Below are 24,278 nucleotides of genomic sequence, written 5' to 3'. Positions count from 1 at the left end.
GTTCTTTGTTTCAGGTGGCCAAAGCATCAGTCTTTCCAATGAATATTCAGGACTGATTTCATTTTAAGACTGACTGCTTTGAATCTGCAGTCTAAAGAACCCTTACGTGTCTTCTCCAAACACCACAGTTCAAAAGCATCATTTCTTCAGTGACAGCTTTCAGTCCAACTCTCACATCCATACACGACTACTGGAAAAACCATAGCTTTGACTAGATGGACCTTTGTTGGCAAAGTAATGTCTCTACTTTGTAATCTGCTCTTGCAGTTGGTCATAGCTTTTCTTCCAAGAGCAGTGCAGTTCAGTTCAGTTGCTCAGTCATGTCTGACTTTTTGCGACCCCATGGACTGCAGCATGCCAGGCCTCCCTGTCCATCACCAACTCCCAAAGTTTGCTCAAATTCAAGTCCACTGAGTCAGTGATGCCATCCAACCATCTCATCCTCTGTTGTCCCCTTCTCTTCATGTCCTCAATCTTTCCCAGCATCTGGGTCTTTTCAAATGAGTCACCTCTTCCCATCAGGTGGCCAAAGTATTGGAGTTTCAGCTTCAACATCAGTCCTTCCAATGAACACCCAGGACTGATTTCCTTTAGCACGGACTGGCTGGATCTCCTTTCAGTCCAAGGGACTCTCAGGAGTCTTCTCCAATACCACACAGTCAAAGGCTTTGGCATAGTCAATAAAGCAGAAATAGATGTTTTTCTGGAACTCTCTTGCTTTTTCCATGATCCAGAGGATGTTGGCAATTTGATCTCTGGTTCCTCTGCCTTTTCTAAAACCAGCTTGAACATCAGGAAGTTCACGGTTCACATATTGCTGAAGCCTGGCTTGGAGAATTTTGAGCATTACTTTACTAGCATGTGAGATGAGTGCAATTGTGCAGTAGTTTGAGCATTCTTTGACATTGCCTTTCTTTGGGATTGGAATGAAAACTGACCTTTTCCAGTCCTGTGGCCACTGCTGAGTTTTCCAAATTTGCCAGCATATTGAGTGCAGCACTTTCACAGCTTCATCTTTCAGGATTTGAAACAGTTCAACTGGAATTCTATCACCTCCACTAGCTTTGTTCGTAGTGATGCTTTGAAGGCCCACTTGACTTCACATTCCAGGATGTCTGGCTCTAGGTGAGTGATCACATCATCGTGATTATCTGGATCGTGAAGATCTTTTTTGTACAGTTCTTCTGTGTATTCTTGCCACCTCTTCTTAATATCTTCTGCTTCTGTTAGGTCCATACCATTTCTGTCCTTTACCGAGCCCATCTTTGCATGAAATGTTCCCTTGGTATCTCTAATTTTCTTGAAGAGATCTCTAGTCTTTCCCATTCTGTTGTTTTCCTCTATTTCTTTGCATTGATCACTGAGGAAGGCTTTCTTATCTCTCCTCTTTTATGACTGCAGTGATTTTGGAGCCCCAAAAATAAAGTCTGCCACTGTTTCCACAGTTTATCCATCTATTTGCCATGAGGTGATGGGACCAGATGCCATGATCTTAGATTTTGGAATGTTCAGTTTTAGGCAACTTTTTCACTCTCCTCTTTTACTTTCATAAGAGGCTTTTTAGTTCTTCTTTAATTTCTGCCATAAGGGTGGTGTCATCTGCATATCTGAGGTTATTGATATTTCTCCCAGCAATCTTGATTCCAGCTTGTACTTCCTCCTGCCCAGCGTTTCTCATGATATCCTCTGCATATAATTTAAATAAACATGGTGATAGTATACAGCCTTGAACTACTCCTTTTCTTATTTGGAACCAGTCTGTTGTTCCATGTCCAGTTCTAACTGTTGCCTCCTGACCTGCATATAAGTTTCTCAAAAGGCAGGTCAGGTGGTCTTGTATTCCCATCTCTTTCAGAATTTTCCACAGTTTGTTGTGATCCACACAGTCAAAGGCTTTGGCATAGCCAATAAAGCAGAAATAGATGTTTTTCTGGAACTCTCAGGCTTTTTTTTGATGATCCAGCAGATGTTGGCAATTTGATCTCTGGTTCCTCTGCCTTTTCTAAAACCAGCTTGTACACCTGGAAGTTCATGGGTCACATATTGTTGAAGCCTGGCTTGGAGAATTTTGAGCAATCCTTTACTAGCATGTGAGATGAGTGCAATTGTGTGGTAGTCTAAGCATTCTTTGGCATTGCCTTTCTAAGGAATTGGAATGAAAACTGACCTTTTTCAGTCTTGCGGCCACTGCTGAATTCACCCATTCCAGTCCAAATTTGCTGACATATTGTGTGTAGCACTTTCACAGCATCATCCTTTAGGATTTGAAATAGCTCAACTGTAATTCCATCACCTCTGCTAGCTGTGTTCATAGTGATGCTTCCTAAGACCTACATGACTTCACATTCCAGGATGTCTGGCTCTAGGTGAGTGATCACATCATGGTGATTATCTGGATCGTGAAGATCTTTTTTGTACAGTTCTTCTGTGTATTCTTGCCACCTCTTCTTAATATCTTCTGCTTCTGTTAGGTCCATACCATTTCTGTCCTTTACCAAGCCCATCTTTGCATGAAATGTTCCCTTGGTATCTCTAATTTTCTTGAAGAGATCTCTAGTCTTTCCCATTCTGTTGTTTTCCTCTATTTTTTTGCATTGATCACTGAGGAAGGCTTTCTTATCTCTCCTTGCTATTCTTTGGAACTCTGCATTCAAATGGGTATATCTCTCCGTTTCTCCTTTGCCTTTTGCTTCTCTTCTTTTCACAGCTATTTGTAAGGCCTCCTCAGACAGCCATTTTGTTTTTTTGCATTTCTTTTTCTTGGGAATGATCTTGATCCCTGTCTCCTGTACAATGTCACGAGCCTCTGTCCATAGTTCATCAGGAATTCTGTCTATCAGATCTAGTCCCTTATATCTATTTCTCACTTCCACTGTATAATTGTTAGGGATTTGATTTAGGTCATACTTGAATGGCCCAGTGGTTTTTCATACTTTCTTCAATTTAAGTCTGAATTTGGCAATAAGGAGTTCATGATCTGAGCCACAGTCAGCTCCCAGTCTTGTTTTTTCTGACTGTATAGAGCTTCCCCATCTTTGGCTGCAAAGAATATAATCAATCTGATTTCAGTGTTGACCATCTGGTGATGTCTATGTGTAGAGTCTTCTCTTGTGTTGTTGGAAGAGGGTGTTTGCTATGACCAGTGTGTTCTCTTGGCAAAACTCTATTAGCCTTTGCCCTGCTTCATTCTGTACTCAAAGGTCAAATTTGCCTGTTACTCCAGGTGTTTCTTGACTTCCTACTTTTGTGTTCCAGTCCCCTATAATGAAAAGGACATCTTTTTTGGGTGTTAGTTCTAGAAGGTCTTGCAGGTCTTCATAGAACCATTCAACCTCAGCTTCTTCAGCATTACTGATCGGCGCATAGACTTGCATTACCATGATATTGAATGGTTTGCCTTGGGAAGGAACAGAGATCATTCTGTTGTTTTTTGAGATTGTATCCAAATACTGCATTTATAGACTCTTTTGTTGACTATGATGGCTACTCCATTTCTTCTAAGGGATTCTTGCCCACAGTAGTAGATATAATGGTCATCTGAGTTAAATTCACCCATTCCAGTCCATTTTAATTCACTGATTCCTAAAATGTTGACATTCACTCTTGCCATCTCCTGTTTGACCACTTCCATTTTGCCTTGATTCATGGACCTAACATTTCAGGTTCCTATGCAATATTGCTCTTTACAGCATCAGACCTTGCTTCCATCACCAGTCACTACCACACCTGGGTGTTGTTTTTGCTTTGGCTCCATCTCTTCATTCTTTCTGGAGTTATTTCTCCACTGATCTCCAGTAGTATATTGGGCAACTACCAACCTGGGGAGTTCATCTTTCAGTGTCCCATCTTTTTGCTTTTTCATACTGTTCATGGGGTACTCAAGGCAATAATACTGAAGTGGTTTGCCATTCCCTTCTCCAGTAGACCTCATTTTGTCAGAAATCCCCACCATGACCCATCCATCTTGGGTGGCCCTCCATAGAAAGTACATTACGTATAGGTTAAAGAGACACCAAGAAAATAGAATGAACAAGATCAGTTTTGAAGGATGGCAGGGAAAGGGTGTGAAGTTAAGTCTAAACTTTGTTTTGTTGTTTAGTCACTAAGTCATGCCCAACTCTTGGTGACCCCATGGACTGTAGCCCACCAGGTTCCTCTGTTCATGGGATTTCTTAGGCAAGAATAGTGGAGTGAGTTGCCATTTCCTTCTCCTCGATATCTTCCCAACCCAGAGATCAAACCCAGGTATCCAGCACTGGCAGCAGGACTTTTTTCCTTTCTTTTCTTCTTTTTTTTTTTTTTTTTACTGCTAAGGCAGCACAGAACCCCCTAAGTCTAAATTACCAGATAATAGACTATATTTTACCCTAAAATCTACATACTGAGGAATTCTAAAGTGTATAACATAAGCTATAGACAAACAATGTTTTACTCACTACTTAGAAAATTTAAAAGAAGACAGGCATGAGTTTTTTAAAGCAAATAACTGGTTTACTTTCATAAAAATGTCTAAATTAACTAAGCTCATCATCATCACAATATGTAGAGCAAATATACCTGGTTCACAGTACAGCATCTCAAAACAAAGAAATGTGGATACAAAGGAAAATAATTTTCTGGAGCTTGGGAAAAGCCCTTTAAAGAATTTAAGTGTGAAACACTTGACTTTCAACAAGTATATGGGAAGAAATCTAAGCCACAACACTAAAGTAACATTTTCACAGATTCTCAAAATAGAAGAATATTATTCATTCACATCTCAGGTTTCTGGGGTTTTTTTGGGGGTGGGCGGGGGATAAAAATAAGAAGCAGATTTTGAGTTCTTATGTTTTCTTTGAGAGAAATTTTCAAATTCTTTGAAGAATTCATGTTTTCTTTGATAATTGACAAATGTTTATAAGAGATGAACTGATTCTAAATAACGATTCTAATTAAAATGGAGTCTTTACCCAGGTAATAGAAATTACAGTTTTCATATTGCTGTGTTGTGTTGTGTGTGTGCGCTCAGTCTTGCTCAACTCTCTGTGGACTCCATGGACTATAGACCACCAGGTTCCTAAGTCCATGGAGTTTTCCAGGCAAGGATACTTCAGTCAGGTTGCCATTTACTACTCCAGGGGATCTTCCTCACCCAGAGATTGAACGTATGTCTCCTGTATTGGAGGCAGATTCTTTATCACTGTGCCACCTGGGAAGCCATTTTATATTATTAAGTTCATTTAATTCTGTCTCTTTCATCTTCTCTTATGCCTTCTTCCTTCAATGGACTCTATGGGAGAGGGAGAGGGTGGGAAGATTTGGGAGAATGGCATTGAAACATGTAAAATATCATGTATGAAACAAGAAAAAAAAAAAACATCTAAGCCTCTATTTAAACTCCACATAAATAAGCATGGTTCTCTTGGGAACTTAAAGTTACAGTTAACAGACTTAGATATAGATTGCCTTAGATTAATAATTCTAACCATATGATTTTAATAATCAGTGAAAAGAGAAAAGTCAAAATGTGAATGCAGCAAATCAACTATTTTACAAGATGGGTCTAAAGTTAGTGGGGAAATGACATTTGTATAGTCTCTATAAGGTACAGTATACTTTGTCAGACACTTAAAAGTAACCTGGCTATTTTAGACATACCAATAAATCTGTTCACATTAAGTAATTACAGGGTAAAATGAAAATGCAAGAAGATATTAAAGCACATACAATATTATGTATGCATCATGAACTTAATTTGAAATTCTTTGTGTTTTATAAAAAGTGGGAAGGTCAAAAGAAAAAAAAGTGGAGGTGTAAGAACTGAAAGAACTTCAATTTAGAAAAAGACATGAACTGCAATTATCTTCATGTGCCCTATTTAGAAAACATCTTGAAGCCACCTCTCCATGTTAAAAGAGAAGGTATTTATTGACTATATTTTTATCTTTCCATTAATTAGTTCTGCTTCAGAACTTATTCATTAAACACCTTAACACTTTTGACACACTAAAGAATTATGGAGCTACCAAGAGACCGTTGAGAGGCAAAGATCCAAGGGAATGAACTGCACCTGGTTTTTGGATTCAGAGATTTTAATTAATTTTAAAATGACCTCACCTCTACTTTTCAACTGGCAAATAAATCAGCGTAAGAGAGAGCAAGGCCTACTTATTTCTCCTATCAGATCAACTTAGACAAATCCATTTTTCTGAGGTATATGCAGATGGGGGAGGGGATGCTGTTTCTGTCTGACCCTTACAAGGGTTGTGATATAATAGAAAAGAGTTCAGTGCTAAAAGTCACAATTCAGCTGAAGATATAGTAGTTACAAATATCTGTGTACCAAATAACACAGTAATAAACAGTATAAATAGCTATGGGAAATACAAAGAGACATAGATACAACACATTAATAATAAAATAACACGTCACTCTCAGTTCCAGTATAGATCAAGAGGAAAAAAAATAAGTAAAGATACAGAAAACCTAATTAACTTACTCAATAAGATAGAAAACCTTGATATATGCCAAACTTCATGTGCTGATAACTTTTACAACTTTACATTAAGTTTGCAATTATTTCAAAATTAGGCTACAAAAAAATTAGAAATAGGAAAAAAATAGGATTATAAAAAGAATGAACAGTCAGCACAGTGTCAGAAGTGATGTGGATGAGTTACTCCTTTTCCCTCCCTATCCTAAAACATAGTTAAACATCTTAAGTGTTAAATGAAAAATAAAAATCCTTTTTAGTTATGAAAAAAAGTATTGCTGGCTTAGAAAAGTCTGAAAACATGCATCCTGGGTGGAAGTCACACTGTGAAGTCACACAGCAGAGCTGGCGAGACAATCTACAAGTCAAGAAGCTGGTTCATTAAGAAAGATCCTTCTGGCAGGTTCCATACCTCTTAGATGAAGCACAGGTGGCAACAGACACAAGCTTCAACAGGCTCATAGATGGAACCTATAAGCCATACGAGCACAAGAGCATATCTGGACCATGGCAGACACACTCCTTGGGGCATGTGGTGCAAACATCTCTCACATGTGACATCACACACCGTCTCCTGCAGAAATTCGCTATGAGTCCACACTCCTACTCCACAATCTCCTCAGACTGCCTTCCTGCCAGATTGGTAGAAGGTGCAACACCAGGGCAGAGTTCTCAAAGTTTTTATCCACAACTATCTTGTCATTGATGATTCAAATCACAGACACCATGAGGATGTGACTTTGGCCAGCACAAGGCAATGGCACCCCACTCCAGTACTCTTGCCTGGAAAATCCCATGGACAGAGGAGCCTGGTAGGCTGCAGTCCATGGGGTCGCTAAGAGTTAGGCACAAATGAGAGACTTTACTTTCCCTTTTCACTTTCATGCATTGGAGAAGGAAATGGCAACCCACTCCAGTGTTCTTGCCTGGAGAATCCCAGGAACGGAGGAGCCTAGTGGGCTGCCGTCTATGGGGTCGCACAGAGTCGGACACGACTGAAGCGACTTAGCAGTAGCAGGGCACCTAGGCGACCCTTTGAGCCTCTCCAGCGTCATGCCTTCCCACACCCCCGCCCCCGCACTTATCTCTTTCTTGGAAGATCACTTTCAGGGCAAAAATTTTTTTTTAAACAGAAACTTTTGATTGCCTTTTGGCTGAGCTAATCTTTGTTAGAGACCCACAGAATAAAGGGAAGAAAAATTGCCAGAGAGGTATACATGTAATTTAACTCATTAAACCAAGAGATGAAAAGTGTCTGAAATGTTCAGATTTTTGAGGAGGATAAACAAAAAGCATTCATTCAAAGAAATAAAATATGACAGATATATGATGAGACTGGACCAATACCCAGAGGCCCTGTGTTCATTTTTACTGTGTCATTGGGCAAAACTAGCTACCATTTTATTTTAAAATGAAAAGAAAATGCATTTTGTCTGTTTCACTGAGCAAATGATTCCAGCTTAGCAGACCTAGCCCAGAGGCACTGCACTCAGGGCTTTCTCAATCCATCTTTTTAGAAAAGAAACTAGCAAGGTGAAGCTGCAATGAAGAAAATGGGGCAAAACAAATGACAATGAGTGCACAGTCTAGGAAATTTATCACAACAGTACTCGTTTTATTATATTTGATGTCTGCTATACCACCCACCATTGACATGAACATGTAGGAAAAAATACGCCTTTTTGGGCTTGTGTTTTAACATCTTCTTTAAGCAAACAAGAATTGTTGTAGTGTGTACATGCTACATTTTACCACAAAGGATTGTTCTGGTGAAAAGTACACTTTTTATGAAGTATTACATAACTCCTTTATGCTGCAGGAAACAAAGCAGAACACACACTAAGCAACATTAAACACACCCAGAGTGCTGATTCTAAGAGCTACATGCATTTTTCCAACCAAACAAAAAAATAAATAAAAATAGCTTCTAAAAGAAATTTACGCATAAATGTAATATTATTTCTCAACAGTTAAAGTTTTACAAACAATAGTGTTCAGTCATTTGCATCCTTGAACTAATTTTTGTAACCCTTACAAATTTACTGAACCTATTTTCTTAGGAAGAGTCATAGTTTCTCAATTCTCGATTCTGTCTTTTTCAGGTAATTGTGCTTTTTGAATCAATCCTTCATTTGGGGGCTGGATTTTGCTTTTGCAGTTTCTAAAATACACCAGTCAATCTTTTACTTATGAGAATAAGTAGCATTCAAGTTATGGTAGGTTGACCTCAGTAGCTAAAAAATCCAATAGCTTAAAAATTGAGCTCATTTTTCATGAGACAGAAGCCATGAAAAATGTGATCAAAAGAGAGCTGACATCCTACAATTCTAACTTATTTTACTTGAAAAAACACAAGAAATTATTCTCCTCTGGCCTCATTATTGCTTCCTTTTTTATCTATGTGGACTTCATGCTGCAGATATTTGATCAGAAAATGATCTAACATATCATTTAGCAATTTTTACCAAGATAAAGTATAAAATGGATTACACTGTCCCCAAACATGCAATTTTTTAAAAAAATTTTTCACTCACATGTACTGTCACTGCCTTTTTTAATTAGCACAACTATATCAGGTCTCTGAATTTTAGAACAAATTTATTACTAGCTGAATAATTTTTCTCACTCATAAATATAGATGGGTAGAACCAGCTTTAAAAACCTAAGTTTACTTGCATTGTGATCATTTCAATATAACAGGTCAAATTCAAATATCTCCTCATTACTTTCTGCTCATTACTTAGGTCCATTGCAAGAAAGCAGAAAGATCTGGGGAAAGATGATCTGTACTCAAGTACTAATTCTCAGGTAGCTAGCTGAACCAGCCACTAAACTTGTTGGCTGTTGTTGAATGTATAAAGCCTCAGTTTATACATCTCTAAAGGGAAGTGTTGATCTACAAAGGTTCTGTTGTCCCTCTGAGACAAATACTGTAGGTTACTAACCTGACAATCATTTCACAAGCCATTTTCACACTTACCAACATGGAAGTTCAGTCACCCTAGGCTGTGATCACCTCTCGTTTAAAAGGCATTGTCGTATTGTTGCCAAAGAAAGTTTAATCAAACCCAGTGCAGCCCATTAAGCTATGACCAATACTAATGTTCCTTGCTGAAATGGCATTACTAGTTTTCACTGAGATTCATCATCTCATTAGTGACCCAATTTCCAAAGTCACCCAGCAAAGGAAATTTCTCTTAAGAAACCTGAGAAGTAAAAACCTCTAAAACTGTTACACGTTTGCTACTACATTAGGAAAGTTCACAGTACCTAAAATAGCCACCACCTCATCATCCTGGATGACTTCCAAGGATCCTGACACCACAAAGCAGAGGGCATCCACACTTTCTCCAGCATGGTAAATGAGGTCCCCAGGAGCACAGTGAATAGTTTGGAATTCTACTGCCAAGGCTCGCAGACACCCATCGCTGGCCAATCGAAAAGCAGGATGTTCATTAAAAACCTTCCGGTTTAGATGAACACAGATATCAGCTCTCATGTCCTTGGGACAGATGGAGAGGACCTGAAGAAAGTGAGAGATGAATAAGTAAGAAAAAAGAGAGAAAGACTATTTCCAACAAAAAGGAATCTGACAAATACTTATTGACTATGGCACAGTCTGCAAAATGCTGTATTGAGGAAAAAAGTAACAAGACACAGCTCTGCTCCGAAAGATCTAATAATCCAGTGAGATGGGCTGATGAGCATATGGGCTATTACAACACAGCACCATGTAGTGACTCTCTGAGTGGGTATGGATCTCATCATGGATTGAAGACAGTCTCAAGACAGCCGGGAAGAGTCTCAGAAAACAATGTATTACAATGTCATCAAATAAATAAAATAGGTCATTAACTTTCATTTCAGTCTAGTTGCTAGTTTATAATTATTTTCATAACTACTTCAAAATTCAGGATAACAGACCTTACTACATATTGGAAGTGGATTCATATTAACCAATTGCAAGACAACAAAATCAACAAAAGCATCATTGCATGTGTCATGCAACTTGACATGGCTGATAACAACTCCACTCTCCATATGTTTTCTTCACTCTGAAATATTTTTATTTTACTAATAAATTTATGTGCAGGGAGCAAAAGCGTATTCACCAGCCTTCTGTAAGGCTTAAAAAACTGGCAATGTCCATGCTGGCAGAGGTGGGCACTGCAGGCTGCATGGTAGCCCTTGCTCGTTCAGGTCTTTGACTCCTAAAGACTGCTGAGAGCAACAGCAGAATTCAAGCTCCAAGCACCATTTAGAAAGGGGACAAATGGCAGAAACATGCTTAAAGAGACAGAGGTATAGAAATTTTATTCCCTGTAGCTTTCAGACAAGGCAATTAAAGACCCAGATTAAAATGGACATATAATCACATTATCATCAGAGCATCATCGAGCAAGACATGATTATAGAAGTCAGGACAGTCCCTGTGAAAGGTGCATGTGCAAACAGAATCCCCTCCCAACTCCCTTGGTAAACTCTTCCTTATAATCAGAAATGTTTTTCTCTGATAGAATTTGAATCCCTTGAGCTGAAGTCTAAGTTGATTTGTCCTCATTAAATTATACCAAATAAGGTTTTCATATAAAATAGTTTTCTTTCCTATGCTAATTGCATTTTAACCTTTAAAAAATGACCTAAGGCCTGGAATATTCCTTTCACTTGGAGCTCACTATCCATGAAAAGCAGGTTGCGTCTGTGTGTAGAAGATGAGCCGTCGTAAATGTAAAAACCCTTAATTAAATTGTGCTTTCAATATCCATCCCCTTAACCTTTCCTAATACTGTGATATCATGTCACATCACTTCAGGATCTTTGCGGATTTTTTCTTACTCTTCTGAATTCCTATATGCAATAGTGATCAGCTCTCCTATCTTTCTGAAAGAGTTCATCTTTGAAAAAAGGAACATCTAACAGAACTATAGAAGCAATTGGCACTTTCCAGTTAGTTTCCATAACAATACAATGTTTTCTTTACTATATTAACTTTCAGTGACTCCTGAAAATATTAGTCTTTCAATGGGCACTTACTGAGCTTCTACTGTGAGGCATGTCACTGCATTAAATTCCTGGAACTAGAAGGGTAATATGCTGTCTTTGCTTTGGTGGAGCTAACGATGAAGTAGGGGGAGACAGGAGGTAAAAAGACAATTATAATACGGTGAGAAAAATATGATAGGGGAATGGCCATGGTGACATGGAAGAGTGCCTGGAGGTATCATGAAAGATCAGCCTCAGGAGGTCCTAGGTCTGGGAACAGATCTACCACTTACCTTTGTAACCTAAGGCAACTTATTTATCACTCTGAATCTCATCTGTGAAATAGGATAACAGTGTTTATTTCATAGGTTCATTGCAGGAATTAAATGGGGATTTCAGTTTAGCCCAGTTTAGTCTTGCACATGGTAAATGTTAAAGAAAGGCTAGGCTTTATTTTCCCTACCAAACATTTGAGTATTCAAAAAAAAAATGTAATGCTTTTTTTAGCTCTCTTTAAAAGCCATTTGCTTTTTTTTTCATTCTCCACTCCTGCCTGAATTCTGTTTCTTGACTATTTGATGAAGTTCTAGGCAGAACTAAGAAGGTATTTCTGCATGAGCCTGAATAGATTTCAAGTTTTAGCTAATGTTAATATTTCCCTCAAGTTGAAAATAGAATTGGTGCTAGGGGAGCAAAAGCCATAAAAGCAATTTTAAAATATATACATACATGTATAAATATTACACTGAATAGCTTAATGGTCAAACAGATTAATCTATTTCTATTTTTGTTGCCTTACAGAATTTTCATTGTTTTAGATTCATTTTGGTAACAGTCATTTCACATCCTTTTAATTATTTCTTTCAAGATTCATGCTTGAATGAATGAAATCTCCCAGTATTAGCAATATTCTCTGTTTAGTAGTGTACCAAAAGAGGACTTTTATTACATTTTAAGTGCATCCTTCTTTTCTTCACTTTCCTTAAGACATTGACTTTTTTTATTATTCTGATTCACAGTATATACTAAAGTCCAAATGTCATAAAGTGACAAATTAAAACTAAGTGTTAAATAGACCAAAGTCACACCTACTGGCAAGCTCCACCCAATCCCTTATATATAGCATGTGCTCTATCACGGTGTGTCTGTCATGGAGATATGAGCATAATCTTATTTTCTTCTGTAAATGAAAGCCCTAATAAGTATCTTTGTGCTGATGTTTGTGCTCAGTCGTGTCCAACTCTCTGTGATCCCATGGACTGTAGCCCACCAGGCTCCTCTATCCATGGAATTTTCCAGGCAAGAATACTGGAGGGGTTGCCATTTCCTCCTCTAGGGGACCTTCCTGACATAGGGATTGAACGCTCATCTCTTGTGTCTCCTGCAGTAGCGAGCAGATTCTTTACAACTGCACCACCTGGGAAGCTCATAAATGCCTTGCCTGAATGCGTGTGCGCTAGGTCACTGCAGTGGTGCCCAATTCTTTGTGACTCTACAGACAGTAGCCCACCAGGCTCCTCTGTCCATGGGATTCTCCATGCAAGAATACTGGAGTGGGTTGTCATGCCCACCTCCAGGGATCTTCCTGATTCAGGGATCGAAAATGCTTTTCTTATGTCTCCTGCATTGGCAGGCAGGTTCTTTACCACTATTGCCAACTGGAAAGCCCAATAAGTATCTTATATAAGGCAAAATTTAGTTTTAAGTTATAAAATAAAACTTTCAAGATAACTGTCACACCTGGTCCATTATTCCCAATTTCAATGTACTCTGCTTTGAATGTCATATCCAATCTCTTGGCAGATAGCTCCCAACTGAGTATCTTATCAGTTCACTTCAGTCACTCAGTCGTGTCCAACTCTGTGACCCCATGGAATGCAGCACATTGGCTTCCCTGTCCATCACCAACTCCCAGAGTTTGCTCAAACACACGTCCATCAAGTCAGTGATGTCATCCAACCATCTTATCCTCTGTAGTCCCCTTCTCATCCTGTCTTCAATCTTTCCCAGCATCAGAGTCTTTTCTATGGAGCCAGTTCTTTGCATCAGGTGGCCAAAGTATTGGAGCTTCAGCTTCATCATCAGTCCTTCCAATGAATATTCAGGACTGAATTCCTTTACGATTGACTGGTTGGATCTCCTTGCAGCCCAAAGGACTCTCAAGAGACTTCTCTAACACCACATTTCAGAAGCATCAATTTTTCGGTGCTCAGCTTTCTTTATGTGAGAGGTTCAACTCTCATATCCACACATTACTACTGGAAAAACCATAGCTTTGACTATACAGACCTTTGATGATAAAATAATGTCTATGCTTTTTAATATGCTGTCTAGGTTGGTCATAGCTTTTCTTCTAAGGAGCAAGTGTCTTTTAAATCATGGCTGCAGTCAACATCTGCAGTGATTTTGGAGCCCTCAAAAATAAAATCTGTCACTGTTTCCATTGTTTTCTCATCTATTTGCCATGAAGTGATGGGACTGGATCACAACAAACTGTGGAAAATTCTTAAAGAGGTCGGAATACCAGACCACCTGACCTGCCTCCTGAGAATCTATATGTAGGTCAAGAAGCAACTGTTAGAACCAGACATGAAGCAACAGACTGGTTCCAAATCAGGAAAGGAGTATGTCAAGGCTGTATATGTCACCCTGCTTATTTAACTTATATGCAGAGTACATCATGAGGAATGCTGGACTGGATGAAGCATAAACTAGAATCAAGATTGCTGGGAGAAATATCAATAACCTCATACAGGCAGATGACACCACACTTACAGTAGAAAGTGAAGAACTAAAGAGTATTTGATGAAACTGAAAGAGCAGAGTAAAAAAGTTGGCTTAAAACTCAAAATTCAGAAAACTAAGATTATGGCATTGGGTCCCAACAGTTCATAGCAAATAGATGGAGAAACAAAGGAAACAGTGACAGACTTTATATTTTGGGGCTCCAAAATCACTGCAGATAGTGACTGCAGCCATAAAATTAAAAGATGCTTGCTCTTTGGAAGAAAAGTTATAACCAACCTAGACGACATATTAAAAAGCAGAGACATTACTTTGCCAACAAAGGTCCATCTGGTCAAAGCTATGGTTTTTCCAGTAGTCATGTATGGATGTGAGTTGGACTATAAAGAAAGCTGAATGCAGAAGAATTTATACTTTTGAACTGTGTTGTTGGAGAAGACTCTTTAGAGTCCCTGGGACAGAAAGGAGATCCAACCAGTCCATCATAAAGGAAATCAGTCCTGACTACTCACTGGAAGGACTGATGCTGAAGCTGAAACTCCAATACTTTGGCCACCTGATGCGAAGAACTGATTCATTGGAAAAGACCCTGATGCTGGGAAAGATTGAAGGCAGGAGGAGCAGGGGACAACAGAGGATGAGATGGTTGGATGGTACCACCAACTCAATGGACATGAGTTTGAGTAAGCTCCAGGAGTTGGTGATGGACAGGGAAGCCTGGCATGCTGCAGTCCATGGGGTTGCATAGAGTTGGACATGACTGAGTGACTGAGCTGAACTGATGGGACTGGATGCCATGATCTTAGTTTTTGAAAGTTGAGTTTTAAGCCAGCTTTTTCACTCTCCTCTTTCATTTTCAAGAAGCTTTTTTGTTCCTCTTCACTTTTTTCCATAAGGTTGGTGTCATCTGCATATCTGAGGTTATTGATATTTCTCCTGGCAATCTTGATTCTAGCTTTTGCTTCATCCAGCCTGGCATGTCACATGATGTACTCTTATAGTCATAAACAAATGAAGTTACATTTCAGTAGACTATATGTAATTAATAGTAACTTTTTATTTGACTTCAGGGTTGATTTTTTTATCCCTTCTTCATGTCCTGCTGCTGTTGCTGCTGCTAAGTCAATTCACTCATGTCTGACTCTGTGCAACCCCATAGACTGCAGCCCACCAGGCTCCTCTGTCCACAGGATTCTCTAGGCAAGAATACTGGAGTGGGTTGCCATTTTCTTCTCTGTCTTCATGTCCAGGTAGAATAAATCAAAGTGTATTCTTAATCAAGACAGTATGCTTTGTCTTTGGAAGAGCTCTGACTATATACACGGGATCATTTTTAGAATTCTGCAAGTTGAGTTCAGTTCAGTCACGTCCAACTCTTTGCAACCCCTTGGATTGCAGCATGTCAGGTTTCCCTGTCCATCACCATCTCCCAGAGCTTGCTCAAACTCATGTCCATAGACTTGGTGATGCTATCCAACCATCTCATCCTCTGTTGTACCCTCTCCTCCTGCCTTCAATCTTTCCCAGCATCAGGATCTTTTTAAATGAGTCATTTCTTTGCATCAGGTGGCCAAAGTACTGGAGCTTCAGCTTCATCATCAGTCTTTCCAATGAATATTTAGGACTTGTTTACTTTAGGATTGACATATTAGGATTGATATATATAAGGAATCATTTTTAGAATTCTGTAAACCAAGTGTGAAAAAAGAGAAAGTATGCCATTTTCTGAGAAAAGATAACATTTTTGAGTATTTATGATACCAGTTTCATTAAACCCAAGATCAAGAGGTATCTTAACAGATAACCCTCAGACTCCAAAGAGCTAATCTCAACACTGAGACTCATATGTGTTTTACTCATAGTAAAACACAAATATCTCACTTTCTTAAAAGTCTAGACTTGCTTCCCCACCAGATACAGCTCAAGTCCTAAGCAAGCATACAAGGTTTTTATACTGGGAGCCTCTTCCAGCCACATTTCTTACTATCTTCTTTCGACCTTGCACCCAAGTCACATACTTCTTGCCTGTCTAAAGTTGGGCTTGCCTTGTGACTCAGCTGGTAAAGAATCATCCTACAATGCAGGAGACCTGGGTTCAATCCCTGGGTTGGGAAGATCCCCTGCAGCCCCGGCTGCTACCCCCTCCAGTATTCTGGCCTGGAGAATTCTATGAACTGTACAGTCCATGGGGTCACAGAGTCAGACATGACTGAGTGACTTTCACTTTCATTTTCAAAGTTGCCATGCTCACTTGTGGTTGTTTGCCTTTGTACAAGCTGTTCCTTTGACTGGCATACCCCATCATCTCCTTCTCTGCCTTGTCACCTCCAATCCATCCATCAAAACACATATCATCCCTTGCTGTTTCACAAATACAATTTACACACAGCTCTATCATAGATGTTTAAATCGTATAGAAGGGGAAAATGAGAGTCACAGGTGTTATGATCTGCATTTTTAAATAATAGCACAATAGTAACATTAAATTATCACAGAATTGAAAAGACTTTATCCTAAAGCTTTTAAACTTTTATTTACAGCAGTAGAATTGTCCTTTATATTTTTAATGTAATCTTACCTTACATCTACCTGATATATAAAGCAGATACATGTAGCATTATGCTGGCTGAAAATCTGATAGAAAAGCTGACTCCAGGCAGGGCTCCAGAGGACACATTCATTCATTTAACTCACAGCACTAAGCTCTGGTTATGTACTAGCCACATGCAGGCTATTATATAGGCCCCCCAGATCTGTGAGATAAAACTCTCATGGTGCCTATCTCCCTGGAGCTTCCAGTCAGGAACAGTTTGGAAAATCACTGTTCCTAGTCCAGTGCTCCATTTTACAGAAGGGTGCCTGATGTGTTCAAGGCCTCTCAATAAATTAGCAAAGCCTAAAACTCTTGAGTTCCAGCTCTTAAGCCAATGCTCCCAAGCAAAGCTCAACCAGTATTAAAATATAACATCTGGCACTTCCTGATGTTCCCTGGTTCTTAGTGTATTACAAAAGTATAACTGCTGATTTCTGAAAATCAAAGTCCAATTAATCAAACTAATTTATTAGGAAATCAGTAATGCCACCACGACCATCACTGAACAGCCTTGATTTCTTTGCAAATTTGTTTCCATTTCTAACTAAACATTTTATTTTAGCTCCATTTGTATTGCATACAAAATGTGTTGGTAAAGACATGAGGATTCACTGAAAAATTATTAGTTTATTTCATTACCATTTGCCAAAGGGAAGGCATCTTATTCCATATATAAGTTTTAGCATATATATTGAAAGAATCTGAACTAGATATTAGTATGAAAGTGAAAGTGTTAGTCGCTCAGTTGTGTCCCTGACTCTGCAACCCCATGGACTGTAGCCCACTAGTCTTCTCTATCCATGGAATTCTCCAGGTAAGAATACTGGCATTGGTAGTTATTTTCTTCTCCAGAGGATCTTCCTGACCCAAGTACTGAATCCAATCTCCTGCTTTCTGGCAGATTCTTTACCATCTGAGTCACCAGGAGGCCCAGATTATATCATAAAGAGAAAATTTGATAAATGTCATTAAGGTAGGTCTCCTCCCCCAACAATTTCATCCTTTATATGGTATTAGTGTTTAGAAGAAGCTTAAAAGAAGAGAGACCTAAATATTTTCACTAGAAACCAAGAAGTTAAATAAAGAATCTCTGAGGAAATGATTGACTAGAGTCAAAGGAAAATGGTTGATTCTCTCTAATTCATTCTTTGACTATACTTTATTTTTTTCTTTTTTTTTTCTTTTTTTAACTTTTATTTTATTTTTAAACTTTACAATATTGTATTAGTTTTGCCAAATATCGAAATGAATCTGCCACAGGTATACCCGCATTCCCCATCCTGAACCCTCCTCCCTCCTCCCTCCCCTACCCTCCCTCTGGGTCGTCCCAGTGCACCAGCCCCAAGCATCCAGTACCGTGCATCGAACCTAGACTGGCGACTCGTTTCATACATGATATTATACATGTTTCAATGCTATTCTCCCAAATCTCCCCACCCTCTCCCACAGAGTCCATAAGACTGATCTATACATCGGTGTCTCTTTTGCTGTCTCGTACACCGGGTTATTGTTACCATCTTTCTAAATTCCATATATATGTGTTAGTATACTGTACTGGTGTTTTTCTTTCTGGCTTACTTCACTCTGTATAATAGGTTCCAGTTTTATCCATCTCATTAGAACCCATTCAAATGTATTCTTTTTAATGGCTGAGTAATACTCCATTGTGTATATGTACCACAGCTTTCTTATCCATTCATCTGCTGATGGGCATCTAGGTTGCTTCCATGTCCTGGCTATTATAAACAGTGCTGTGATGAACATTGGGGTACATGTGTCTCTTTCCCTTCTGGTTTCCTCAGTGTGTATGCCCAGTAGTGGGATTGCTGGATCATAAGGCAGTTCTATTTCCAGTTTTTTAAGGAATCTCCACACTGTTCTCCATAGTGGCTGTACTAGTTTGCATTCCCACCAACAGTGTAAGAGGGTTCCCTTTTCTCCACACCCTCTCCAGCATTTATTGCTTGTAGACTTTTGGATAGCAGCCATTCTGACTGGCGTGAAATGGTACCTCATAGTGGTTTTGATTTGCATTTCTCTGATAATGAGTGATGTTGAGCATCTTTTCATGTGTTTGTTAGCCATCTGTATGTCTTCTTTGGAGAAATGTCTATTTAGTTCTTTGGCCCATTTTTTAATTGGGTCATTTATTTTTCTGGAGTTGAGCTGTAGGAGTTGCTTGTATATTTTTGAGATTAGTTGTTTGTCAGTTGCTTCATTTGCTATTATTTTCTCCCATTCTGAAGGCTGCCTTTTCACCTTGCTAATAGTTTCCTTTGTTGTGCAGAAGCTTTTAAGTTTAACTAGGTCCCATTTGTTTATTTTTGCTTTTATTTCCAATATTCTGGGAGGTGGGTCATAGAGGATCCTGCTGTGATGTATGTCAGAGAGTGTTTTACCTATGTTCTTCTCTAGGAGTTTTATAGTTTCTGGTCTTACGTTTAGATCTTTAATCCACTTTGAGTTTATTTTTGTGTAAGGTGTTAGAAAGTGTTCTAGTTTCATTCTTTTGCAAGTGGTTGACCAGTTTTCCCAGCACCACTTGTTAAAGAGATCGTCTTTAATCCATTGTATATTCTTGCCTTCTTTGTCAAAGATAAGGTGTCCATATGTGCGTGGATTTATCTCTGGGCTTTCTATTTTGTTCCATTGATCAATATTTCTGTCTTTGTGCCAGTACCATACTGTCTTGATAACTGTGGCTTTGTAATAGAGCCTGAAGTCAGGTAGGTTGATTCCTCCAGTTCCATTCTTCTTTCTCAAGATAGCTTTGGCTATTCGAGGTTTTTTGTATTTCCATACTAATTGTGAAATTATTTGTTCTAGCTCTGTGAAGAATACCGTTGGTAGCTTGATAGGGATTGCATTGAATCTATAAATTGCTTTGGGTAGTATACTCATTTTCACTATATTGATTCTTCCAACCCATGAACATGGTATATTTCTCCATCTATTAGTGTCCTCTTTGATTTCTTTCACCAGTGTTTTATAGTTTTCTATATATAGGTCTTTAGTTTCTTTAGGTAGATAAATTCCTAAGTATTTTATTCTTTCCGTTGCAATGGTGAATGGAATTGTTTCCTTAATTTCTCTTTCAGTTTTCTCATTATTAGTGTATAGGAATGCAAGGGATTTCTGTGTGTTGATTTTATATCCTGTAACTTTACTATAATCATTGATTAGTTCTAGTAATTTTCTGGTGGAGTCTTTAGGGTTTTCTATGTAAAGGATCATGTCATCTGCAAACAGTGAGAGTTTTACTTCTTCTTTTCCAATTTGGATTCCTTTTATTTCTTTTTCTGCTCTGATTTCTGTGGCCAAAACTTCCAAAACTATGTTGAATAGTAATGGTGAAAGTGGGCACCCTTGTCTTGTTCCTGACTTTAGAGGAAATGCTTTCAACTTTTCACCATTGAGGATAATGTTTGCTGTGGGTTTGTCATATATAGCTTTTATTATGTTGAGGTATGTTCCTTCTATTCCTGCTTTCTGGAGAGTTCTTATCATAAATGGATGTTGAATTTTGTCAAAGGCTTTCTCTGCATCTATTGAGATTGACTATACTTTAAAATGTGTTTTAATTCTCATCATTAAACAAAACATGGTAAGTCAAAAAACTGTAAAGAAGAACACAGAATTTTTTCATTATTTATACATATTTATACACATACAGGGGCTTCCCTGGTGGCTCAGATGGTAAAGAATCTGCCTGCAACACAGGAGATCCATGTGGAATTAGTTGCAAAGAATTCACCTTCCAGTGTAGGAGATATTCCATCCCTGGGCTAGAAGATGCCCTGGAAGAAGACATGGCAACCCACTCCAATATTCTTGCCTGGAGAATCCCATGGACAAACAAGCCTGGTGGGCTGCAGTCTATGCGGTCACAAAGAGTTGGACACAACAGAGTACACATATACTCATGTAAAGTATTTTTATAAAACTTGAGTCTCTAAAGTTTTATTTCAGGCTATAATCACTCAATGTCATGTTATAATTATTTCCCATGCCATGAAATACTGATTCAAAAACATAATTTGAATCACTGCAAAATAATTCCTAATATAATTATAACACAATTCACTTAACCATTGTATTAAATAGGATATTGAGATTTTCAGTTTTCCCTTTCATAAATCAAGTCATAACAAATACCCTGTACCTTTTTTTTTCTAGCCATCAACACTTTATATCAGAATGTCTTAAGGATAGCAATTTTAGAAGTAAAATTACTGAGTAAAGTATAAAAACATTTTTAAGGCTCTTGCCAAATTGTTTCCCAGAAAATTTGTACCAAATTACACTTAATTGGTAGTATATGAGAGTATCTTACACAATTTTAGAATCTGTCTCTAAAATCTCCTGCTTGCATTTGAAAAAGAAACAAATGGCAATTTCATCTGAAACAAAAGAACTGTATAGTGTAATGAGACAGGGGCTGGAGAGCTTTAGTTTTAGTGGAGGTATCTCCTACCACTGCTCCTGAATTCAGTGATCATAGACAGACCACTTATAATTCATTTTCAACAAATCTTTAATGTGAAAATGGGGATAAGAAGTACAATTGTATTTTAAGTGCCTGAAGGTAGTGAACTAAACAAGCTCCCTCTTGACATCTCTTACTTCTTTAAAATATTTTACTGTTTATCTATAAAATCTTATATCAGGAATAATATAGTGCTAGTTTTTTAATCATAGTTGATTACTGAAAATGATCTCCCAGTTTTCTTTTTTAAAACAATGGAATAAATACATTGATGACATTTTGATAGGCATTGAAGTCATTGTTCACATTCTTCAAAATTCCTGCTTCCTTTGTTGCAATTAAGTTATGCCCTGCTAATTAATCCCTGTTCACCAGTCCAAATGAATTAGTATTAAGTTAGTGAAAATTAGTTAAAAATGTCAAGCAAATGACATTTGCACCTAAAACATTTTTACTATCCTTCCTGGGAATGAAAAGCTCAAGACTACCAACAAGTGAAGCAGTGTTCTCTGCAGGAATTCAATTCTCATTCACTTTATAGGAAGAAAAGAAAGTTAACCTTATTATTATTATTATTATTTATTATTATTTTGAGTATAGCCAGGCAGCCATGTAGACCAAAGGAGAGCAGCTGACTGGATATTAGTCTGCCAATTCCTGGAGTATCAAAACTCCTACAGAATTAACTCAGAGAAATGTAATAAAACCAAAGTAAATTAATTTCCATTATTTAAAAGTAAAAAGACATTTTTAGCAACAGAGACTGCTATAACCATTGAATGAATATAGGTTAAAATTCATAGGTTTCAATTTACAGATAAATTTTCTGTGACTAGACTTCATATACAAAAGTGAGACATAGGTTTTTGTTTAAAAAATACAGAAAGCCACTCCCACCAAGCTTTTCATGGTCTTCGTTTTCTAGTAAAATGAGCAGTGAAAAAAAAAATAGTAATTGTTATCAATTTTTAACTTGTGAAAACTACTGTTTGGGACTATTAACTTTCCAAATGTAGGACTCTGGTAAAATTTAGAGTTTCTATTGTTCTCTATCTCATCTCTGTACCTTTATATGTGCATAGGAAAAGGAGTACATCAAGGCTGTATATTGTCACCCAGTTTATTTAACTTATATGCAGAGTACATCATGAGAAACGCTGGGCTGGAGGAAGCACAAGCTGGAATCAAGATTGCCAGGAGAAATCTCAATAACCTCAGATATGCAGATGACACCACCCTTATGGCAAAAAGTGAAAAAGAACTAAAGAGCCTCTTGATGTAAGTGAAAGCGGAGAGTGAAAAGTTGGCTTAAAGCTCAATATTCAGAAAACTAAGATCATGGCATCCGGTCCCATCACTCCATGGCAAATAGATGGGGAAACAGTGAAAACAGTGGCTGACTATTTTTATGGGCTCCAAAATTCCTGCAGATGGTGATTGCCGCCAAGAAATTAAAAGACGCTTACTCCTTGGAAAGAAAGTTATGACCAACCTAGACAGCACTCATTATCAGAGAAATGCAAATCAAAACCACTATGAGGTACCATTTCACACCAGTCAGAATGGCTGCCATCCAAAAGTCTACAAGCAATAAATGCTGGAGAGGGTGTGGAGAAAAGGGAACCCTCTTACACTGTTGGTGGGAATGCAAACTAGTACAGCCACTATGGAGAACAGTGTGGAGATTCCTTAAAAATCTGGAAATAGAACTGCCTTATGATCCAGCAATCCCACTGCTGGGCATACACACTGAGGAAACCAAAAGGGAAAGAGACACATGTACCCCAATGTTCATCGCAGCACTGTTTATAATAGCCAGGACATGGAAGCAACCTAGATGCCCATCAGCAGATGAATGGATAAGAAAGCTGTGGTACATATACACAATGGAGTATTACTCAGCCATTAAAAAGAATACATTTGAATCAGTTCTAATGAGGTGGATGAAACTGGAACCTATTATACAGAGTGAAGTAAGCCAGAAGGAAAAACATAAATATAGTATACTAACACATATATATGGAATTTAGAAAGATGGTAACAATAACCCGGTGTACGAGACAGCAAAAGAGACATTGATGTATAGAACAGTCTTATGGACTCTGTGGGAGAGGGAGAGGGTGGGAAGATTTGGGAGAATGACATTGAAACATGTAAAATATCATGTAAGAAACGAGTTGCCAGTCCAGGTTCGATGCACGATACTGGATGCTTGGGGCTAGTGCACTGGGACGACCCAGAGGGATGGTATGGGGAGGGAGGGGGGAGGAGGGTTCAGGATGGGGAACACATGTATACCTGTGGTGGATTCATTTCGATATTTGGCAAAACTAATACAATTATGTAAAGTTTAAAAATAAAATAAAATTTAAAAAAAAAATGAAAAAGCAGAGACATTACTTTGCCAACAAAGGTCCATCTAGTCAAGACTATGGTTTTGCCAGTAGTCATGTATGGATGTGAGAGTTGGACTGTAAAGAAAGCTGAGCACCGAAGAATTGATGCTTTTGAACTGTGTTGTTGGACAAGACTCTTGAGAGTCCTTTGGACTGCAAGGAGATCCAACCAGTCCATCCTAAAGGAGATCAGTCTTGGGTGTTCATTGGAAGGACTGATGTTGATGCTGAAACTCCAATACTTTGGCCACTTGATGCAAAGAGCTGACTCATTTGAAAAGACCCTGGTGCTGGGAAAGATTGAAGGCAGGAAGAGAAGAGGACGACAGAGGATGAGATGGTTGGATGGCATCACCAACTCAATGGACATGAGTTTTGGCAGGCTCCAGGTGTTGGTGATGGACAGGGAGGCCTGGTGTGCTGCAGTTCATGGGGTCGCAAAGAGTCGGACATGACTGAGTGACTGAACTGATCAGAACTGAACTGAATATAACTAAAAAGAATACTTTTCCACATGTGAAAATATTTTCTAAAATTATATTTTAGAAGTAATTTGATTAATTATCCAGTAGACTAGAAACAATCTGGCCATCATATTTGTAA

At 38.3% G+C, this 24,278-nt stretch overlaps 1 protein-coding gene across 1 annotated transcript in view; it reads right to left on the bottom strand.

Moving 5' to 3' along the window:
• Window positions 1-24,278, bottom strand: part of KCNH5 (potassium voltage-gated channel subfamily H member 5) — a 384,559-nt gene that overhangs the window by 90,215 nt on the left and 270,066 nt on the right. The window contains exon 9 of the mRNA XM_070378509.1: window positions 9,743-9,995. Within this exon, the coding sequence (XP_070234610.1) occupies window positions 9,743-9,995 (253 nt within the window). The remainder of the gene's footprint in view (window positions 1-9,742; window positions 9,996-24,278) is intronic.

This window comes from Bos mutus, chromosome 10, assembly GCF_027580195.1.
Source record: "Bos mutus isolate GX-2022 chromosome 10, NWIPB_WYAK_1.1, whole genome shotgun sequence".
Taxonomy (NCBI): domain Eukaryota; kingdom Metazoa; phylum Chordata; class Mammalia; order Artiodactyla; family Bovidae; genus Bos; species Bos mutus.
This window is presented reverse-complemented; position numbering and strand designations above follow the sequence as displayed.